General features: G+C 38.9%; 1 protein-coding gene across 5 annotated transcripts in view; it reads right to left on the minus strand.

Moving 5' to 3' along the window:
* Positions 1–219: 219 nt before the first annotated feature.
* The window catches only part of NSMAF (neutral sphingomyelinase activation associated factor), a 63176-nt gene continuing 55427 nt past the window's right edge, over positions 220–7968 (minus strand). For 4 of the 5 annotated variants that reach the window (XM_023530063.1, XM_023530064.1, XM_023530061.1 and 1 more), the window contains exons 24-31: positions 7073–7140; positions 6209–6276; positions 5653–5776; positions 4647–4730; positions 2859–3009; positions 2309–2411; positions 2064–2173; positions 739–892 (exon numbers count right to left, since the gene is read on the minus strand). In XM_023530063.1, the coding sequence (XP_023385831.1) occupies positions 798–892; positions 2064–2173; positions 2309–2411; positions 2859–3009; positions 4647–4730; positions 5653–5776; positions 6209–6276; positions 7073–7140 (803 nt within the window). In that variant the 3' untranslated portion in view covers positions 739–797. Of the gene's footprint in view, positions 893–2063; positions 2174–2308; positions 2412–2858; positions 3010–4646; positions 4731–5652; positions 5777–6208; positions 6277–7072; positions 7141–7968 lie in introns of all 5 variants that reach the window. The other variant, XM_011359185.2, reaches the window with a different exon arrangement.

Raw genomic sequence — 7968 nt, forward strand, 5'->3', positions numbered from 1 at the left:
TACCTTGTTTGTAATTTAGAAAATCAAACCAGGGTTTCCCAGTTAGATTATCTACTTTCATATCCAGACTTGGGTCTGAAAATAGTTCCAAAAGTGTAAGAACGACATTCGCATCACTATGGTTTTCTACAAGGATCGATACTTGACATTCTTAAAATGTACTCTTCTTGATAATGTCATTTAAACAAGAAAATGAAAACTGCTTTCATTACAGAAAAATATTTTTAATGTCATAGAAAAGATGAGCATTTAATTGCTATAATGAAATAAACCAATCCTATACACAGTAAACAACTGCTAATCCTTCTCCAGGTTCTTAGAATCTGGGGATAGTAGGTTATAGAAAGTAACACTCCATGAAAATACATACCCAAAACCCAATGGGCAGCAGTTGTGTATATCAATCAGTAAGACAAAATAGAGTGACTCAGAAGTAGAGAATACTGTACATTTTCTTGGAAAATTCTAAATTGTTCAGTGTTTTCTGAAAGTTTCCCCAGCCCTGTGTAGCATCTGATAGCTACTTACTTTGCCACTCGATCCTGTCCCTGACCAACCATTGGCCTTATAAATGTAATGTTTTCTCCTTAACACTGCTATATCTTTATCTGCCTTAGAGGATGGCAACTAACAGCTTTCAGTGAAGTCACCATGATTTAGAAAGTTTAAAACCACAGATTTCTCATGTGGTAAAACTTCTAATTATTATCATTGCACATTCACCAGTTCATTTAAAAGTTTGGTTTAAAAATATATTAAATAGAGTTCAATTTAATATTCAGGAAAGGAAAAGGCACTTAATACTGTAATTTCCAGAACATAATTTGTCTGTCTTCCCCTCCCGTGATGATACTGCTACACTGTTCATTCATCCATATACATGTCACAGCGCCTAAGAAAAAGAGACACGATGGTTAGGAAGTAAGTTGCCTGGGACACCCCGACAGATATAGTACTTATACTAGTAAGTACTATATTGTCTCGTCCTATAAGGAAATCTCTGTAGAAGTTAAAAGCTACTTGGTACAAATAGCTTGTGAGGAACAAGAAACCATTTAAATGTACAGCTAAAGCAACTGGGAATTATGGGTACAGAAGAGAATGCAAATACAAATACCTCTAACAGAAGTCAGGACAGATAAGAGAGAAGGTGAGGAATTGGTGTAAGTGCTGATTTATTTCCATTTCTATTGGAAGTGTCAAAGTGTTAGTTTAAGCTTGTAAGTTGGAGAACAAAGGCATGACACATCACTTCAGTGGATAATGGTAAGAAGAAATAGAAAACCGACAGGAAAAATGAAAGGTAGGAGTTACTGCTTGTAGTGGGAAGTCAAAGGATACTTACAACCGTAGATCCTAGAAGAATTAAAAACTAAATCCTGCAAGTGATCAGGAGGCAACCATGCAAATGTAAGCAAACAGTGAATCTCCAAGAGATACTATTAAGTGAAAAATACAGCAGACTGATTAACACGCCAACACACCCTCTCGATAATGAGAGGACATGAAGCCAGGAAAATGTTCTCCAAGGAGGAGGACTGAGAAGAGGAGATGGCCGTGGGAAGAATACTTAGTTTTCACTGTAATTTATTACTTCTGCATTGTTTTTTAAAACTATAAAAACTACAAGAGTTTTACTATAGTTTTTAATTTTCCACATGGAAGTTAATATAAAAACTTCCTTTTTGGAGTCAAATGTCTGTCAACATAAATCTAAATCCTGAAGGACCCAAAAGATGCATATCACTTAGGTAACAAGGATGCTGGAAGGGAATGTTTACACCAAGAGGGCACATGGGATACTTTCTGACAGAACACTATGCTCCCTGAAAGGAAAGCAGGTTTGAATGGTAACTTTGCATCCTGCTACTCTTAATAGTTTTTTTTCCGGTGGAACCTTTAGGGCTCTCTATATATAGAACCGTGTCAACTGCAAATGACAGGTTTATTTCCTATTTGGATGCCTTTTATTCCTTTTTCTTGTTTGCTGTGGCTAGGACTTCAGGGAAAGCAGGTTTGAATTCAGTATTTTAGGAAGGTCAAGTCAATTGCTAACTCCTTACCTGTATGGCCCTGTATTCTTTCACTTAGCTTTCCTCTGAGGAGGTCCCAAACAAGCAGTTCACCAGACTGACTTCCAGATAAAACAGTATTTCCATCCCAGATAAAGCACCTACAAGAATGATTAGAAATAATCATTATTCATCATGAAGAAGGGTTATATTACACTGGCCAAAGGAAGCCCAAGTGACATGACCGTGACCATTTGTGTAAACGGCTTCACCACTAGTAACCCAAGAAAATGTACCTCTGGGGCTTGTCTGAAGTCATAGAAGAGATAAGCATTCCTGTCTGCACATCGATGACATTTAGGCAGCCATCTTCTCCTGTGCTGAGGACATGGCGACTGTCTATAACACGAGGTGAAACACAGATACAGGCTACAGCTTCAGAGCATGATTTAGATTACTCTGGTCTGAGATTTTTATTTCTGAATCCAGTGGCCTAATGTTCACTTTCATTTTCCTTGAGCTACTTGTTTTATTAACCAATGACTATCCTGTCCTTAAAATGCTTCTGTTTCTAAGACACTGGGTTGATGACCCTTTGGTGTGAGTTCATTTACATCTTATAAATTAATTTCTCTAGTGAGTTGAGGAATTAAGAATAGTATCCAATACAGCTTTTCTCCTACCTGCAGAATGCACAAGTATACTTTACTCTGCCATGAAGCAGCCTTAGCTATAGGCAAAACCTCTTTTGTCAGCAGTGTTTTTCTTTTTGCATTCTCATTACTTATTTTAAAATAACAACTCCATGTCCTCTGTTATCATCTGTATTAAAAAGGATAATACTACCTGGGCTAAAAGCAGTATCACATACAGTTCCTGAATGGCATGGAATCTGGTGCAACATGGTGGCCGCAGTGAGGTCCCAGATATTCACTGTGCCTTCTTTGGTGCCTGAAACCAACAGTGTGCTTGCAGCATTTAGACTGATTGTATCCACCTAAAGAAGAAAACACAAATAAATATTCCATTTGGAATTATGGTCATAAGCTATGTTTCTCTGGGCCAATTCAAATATGCAGACATGATACAGATTAAGCTCTATGGTACAGTGTACTGGAGCAGCTAATGCCGGTGTATTTCAACATCACCTACTGAATGATAATTTATTTAAAAATGAAATTCTTCATATACTAGCAAATGAAGTACTGTTAGAGGAAAATTTAATGCTGTTTTAAAACAGCCTAAAATCGACAGTCTAACTCCATGAATAATAAATTGTAGTGAGGTGCCAAACCACCTGAAGCACAGCTGATGGGTGGCTCTGAGGGACCTGGAGAAGAGGGGGATCACTCAAGGTTATCCTTGCATATACATCTTGAAAAACATTAAGTATTTCTCAGCCTCGGCTAATCTGTCGACCATGCACATTAGGCATCATTTCACGACCTCAGAGGAAAGGCAGTGCTGTAAGTCACAGCCCAAGTGCAGCAGTGTGACCCAGTGGAAACAGAATGAGTGAAAAGCGCAAAGCCCAGCCTTGGTCTGCCCAAGGCTGCGTGTACTTGGCCATCCAGATATCGGGCCAGTGTCCTCAGCTGTTGGATGTGTGTCACCCGACAAAGGTGCTCTTGAGAGAGGAGAGGAGGCATCTGAAAAAATGCAAAGGAAAGGGCCTGCGGAAATAACCGACACAGCCTATTAAAACTGCTCTCTCTTCTCCCATTCTGCCCTGTGCTCTTCAGTTAACATGTTTTCCACAGCTGCATCCCCCACCTCAAGGATTCTCCAGCCCCTTCGTTATCTCTGTAGCTGTGTATGAATGTCAAGACTGTGTGGAACTGTTTGCTGTGTTACAGTTAGAGCTCAGCCTTTCGATAAGGAACCCGCTGAGCTGAGTGGGTGCGACATCAGTGAGTGCTGCTCTCTGTCTGTAAGCCTAAGGAGTCCGTCTCTCTGTTCAAGAATCCGATAATAGTCCTGATAACACCAAGGTCTCAGAGTCTACAAAACAAACGACCTGTAAGACCATTCCTCCCCTGCAGCCCTCCCACTCGAAGCTCCCCTCCCCACTCTGAGTAAGGAGGGACATGTAAAACCTCAGACAAAGGAATCACGCACCCCTTGCATAGACACTGCAAAAGTATATAAACTGTAATAAATCTAACCAGACCGAGCTCGTGCATGGAGCTGTTAACCCCCACGCGCTCCGCCAGCCTAATAAATTCTCCTTCCTCTAAACAAAGCTGTCTGAATGTCCAAATTCCTCCGTCGGGTGTCGCTTCCTGCAACACTCCCTTCCACTTTCTGTGTCAGAAAACATGAAAGATGGGTCACATCTTGTTGCCCCAAATAGTCTGAAGGAACCCCAATATTCAATGCCATGCTCAGAGGTGAGTATTTTGAAAATCTAGTTGGACGGTAGCTAATTCTCTAGGGGAATAGGAAATGAGTAAAAAGGACAGAGTAGACTTGGAAACCCAGAGTCAGCTCAAAGAAAAGAACAGAGTTGGCCTCTGACCTCCCATAAGCAAAATAAAACAAAGCAGAGGATCATGAACACGTAAGTAAAAACAAGACTCTCCAGCAAGCCCTGGACTTCAAGGGCAGCCTTCGTGCCCTGTTGCCAGTACTCACGCCGACGTCATGTTCCAGCTCGGCCAGCATGTCAAACTGGTGTCTTTTGGTGCCTGTCATTTCTGCTGGAACACCAGACCACACCTAGGATGGGACACAGTGCAGAAGGTATTTGCAAACATTTACTATAAAAGCATTTCTAAAACATTCAGGAAGAACTCCCTTGACTAACCAACCTCCACCGAACACACTCGCCAACAAAATGGAGCTGTGTATGCTTCTGGCTCCTCTCCCGCAGTGCCTGGGTCTGCCTTCCCGGCATCCTGTGCTGTTTGGACCTGTGTCTGTTTCCAGCCCTTGCATTTGCTGTTGTAATTATAATTATGTGATTTAAGTATTGTGTGAACTAAGGAAATACAAGTACAGAAGTGCTGTGTCTATTAATGTTTTGAGAAGACTCAAAAAGGGAAGTCACTAAAAAAATTACTAAAATTAGGTGTAGGCAAAAAAACTTATTTACAAGAATGGGGGAAAGATTCCTGAAAAACTTTTGAAGGAATTCTACTAGTTTTAGGTTCTTGCTTTCTTTCCACACAAATAAAGTTGGGAAAATGAAGATGATGAATAATGGCGTGGTTTACGGATGGTCTTACATCAGTAGAATGGTGAATTGTGCATTTGTATGCTCTAACTTTCAATAAAATGCAATATCTTTTACTGATTCCCCACTTTAACCTGACATTTTCTAATTAACTGATCAAACACTAGTTCTAACTGTACTAGATGAGAGAGGCTGCTACTTGTACATTTCTCCATAACTCTGCTGTCTAATGAACACTAGATCATTCAAACCCCAGTTGAATATACAATACAAAAATCATGAAAGTTTCCTATCATATCGAGAAATACACACATTAAAAAAAAACAGGCAATAATATTCCATATCCTTATGTATCACTTACATACTTTGTGAAAAATAGTGAAGCAAATGAATACATTAACAGGTAGTTGAACTTATAATATTTGTATTTATCCAAACACTTTTAGTTAGCAATTATATATAAACCTTCACTGTAGAGTCCCATGATGCAGAATATAGCCTGTTGTCATGCCAACAGATCTTACTAACGGCATCATCATGTCCCATTAATGTGTCTTGGCGTCTTCCAAATGCTATGGAATAAAAATAGCTAACAAAAAAGATAATGAGAACTATTAAAACAATATCCAGCTTAGTTTTAAGACTCTTAAACACATCTTCAAGAAACACTGTTTAACTCTACACTTACTAAGGCCTACTAGAATTACAAATTTCTTGTTCTCATGTTATCAAACCAAAATACTGAAAACTTTAATTTAAAACTAGAAATTTCCAGGTCTGGCTCATCTGTATTTTCACCTCAATTTAAAACTTAGAGAAAAATAGAGTCCAATTAGAGAAATTATTAGATTCAAATAATCATATTCAAATCCAACAGTATTATCCTCATCTATTATTTGTTCCTTTTCTAAAACGACACAACACAGTGTCCTGCCAGTAGGAGATGCTGTCCTTTCCTGCTTCATGTCCACAAAGGCAGCTGCATGCATGTGGAAACAAAGGAGCAAGCACAGATACGTACACGTTATTATCCCATGAAGAACTTATGACAGTGGCATCTCCTGGTAAAAGTAAACATGATGATAAAGCCTGAAATACAAACGATCAACATTAATAATTTACAATAATTAGTAAAATCTTAACATGGTAAACTATCTTTTATAAGATTCCCCCCGACAATTAATGCTCAAATTCTGTTTATGTTGGCCTCCATCATATTTACAAAGTTTCTTTCAACTGGCTAATTCAAGATGGCTTATTTCTTCCCAAATGCAGGAAAGAAAGTCCAAGTGTGCCAAGGGTACGAGGCTCTGGCCTGGTGGCAGTCGGGGCTCTAGAAGGCCCTGGCTCACTGTCCTGGGCTGGGGGCGCCCCGAGAACAGTGGCATAGATCATGGGGGAGGCGGGCGGGGATTGTCCCCAAGAATGCAAACGCCCCCCCCCGCCCCCCCCCGCCGATTACAGATTTATGGGTAAGGAAAACTTCCAAAATTCTTTAGGGGATTCCAAATCTTTCAGATGATACGCATTAACAATAAGATGTGTTTTTTTCAGAAGAACTGGTTCTCATCGAGTCAGACATACATACGTAATTTCAGTAGCACATGCACATTTAGTCCAACAGTTCTGACAGAGGGAGGGTTTATTAAGGAGAATTCTACTGGGTAGAGGTTCAAGTTTTTTAGGCTACAAATAAAATTACATTATTGTGAGAAAGAGGCAACTTGAAAAAAATTTAAATTTAATTTAGAAGTAATCTAATTAAGGCATTCTGTAGATACCACACAGGAATAAACCCAATTGTTTTGATAGAAACAAAATGTCATTATCTGTGTGTACATAAAATGAAGTGCATAATAGTGATTTGACATTAAAATGAACTCACCATATTTGAAAATGATATACTTCTTTGTAGCATTTTGGATTCTTTAGAAAACATCTTCAAGGTGGAATCTAATTTAATAATGAGAAAGCAAGCCATAAGAATGACTTTCTGGCTCTTGCAGATGACCAAGAACGCTGCCCTTCCGCCCCAGGCAGAACACTGGGTGGTAAGCAGGGCGAGATGACCGAAGGCCTCATCCTACATTAAGATTCTGTGATCTGTGGCCCCATGACAAGGAAACCAGTGAAAACCTGGCACAGACACAGCACACGGCTGACCTTGCAGCATGACTGAACACGGACTTGTCTAGTGACTGACAGAAGCTGAAGTTAAAGAGGTGTAAAACAGCAATTTTAATATTAAAGAAAGAAAAGACTGTGGCAATATAAGTTGTTTTTTCTTTTTTTAACCAATAGCCCAATTGTGGTGTGATACCTTGTACTAAATTAGCATTTATGAAAGAGAAATGCCAACTTTCCAAAAAATAATGAAGTAGGGATTAAGATGTCCAAGCTTTTAATTTCCCTAACAGAAGTTTTAGAAGTGTACCAAAACCTCTTGAAAACCACGACTCACAAATCACAATGTGCTCCAAATATCCCATATTTGACATATGTAACATTTCCTCATTTGTAAACATACAACATGATAGATAAAAGGTCAGAATGAGATTTAAATAATTTCTTTTGCATAGTAAAATTTAGTATTTCAACCTAATTTTTACAACACCAATACACAGAAGACCTGAAACTTTATAAACATAAGTCTAAGTAAAACATCGTCCAGCATTAGCTTGAAAACAAAAACAGATGAACACAATATCGCCTGAACTTTTCTGAGTGACATAATTTACTCTGCTATTCTTCTCAACCTTGCTTTTGATTCTAAAAAAAAAA

The sequence above is a fragment of the Pteropus vampyrus genome, unplaced genomic scaffold (genome assembly GCF_000151845.1).
Source record: "Pteropus vampyrus isolate Shadow unplaced genomic scaffold, Pvam_2.0 Scaffold45, whole genome shotgun sequence".
NCBI lineage: Eukaryota > Metazoa > Chordata > Mammalia > Chiroptera > Pteropodidae > Pteropus > Pteropus vampyrus.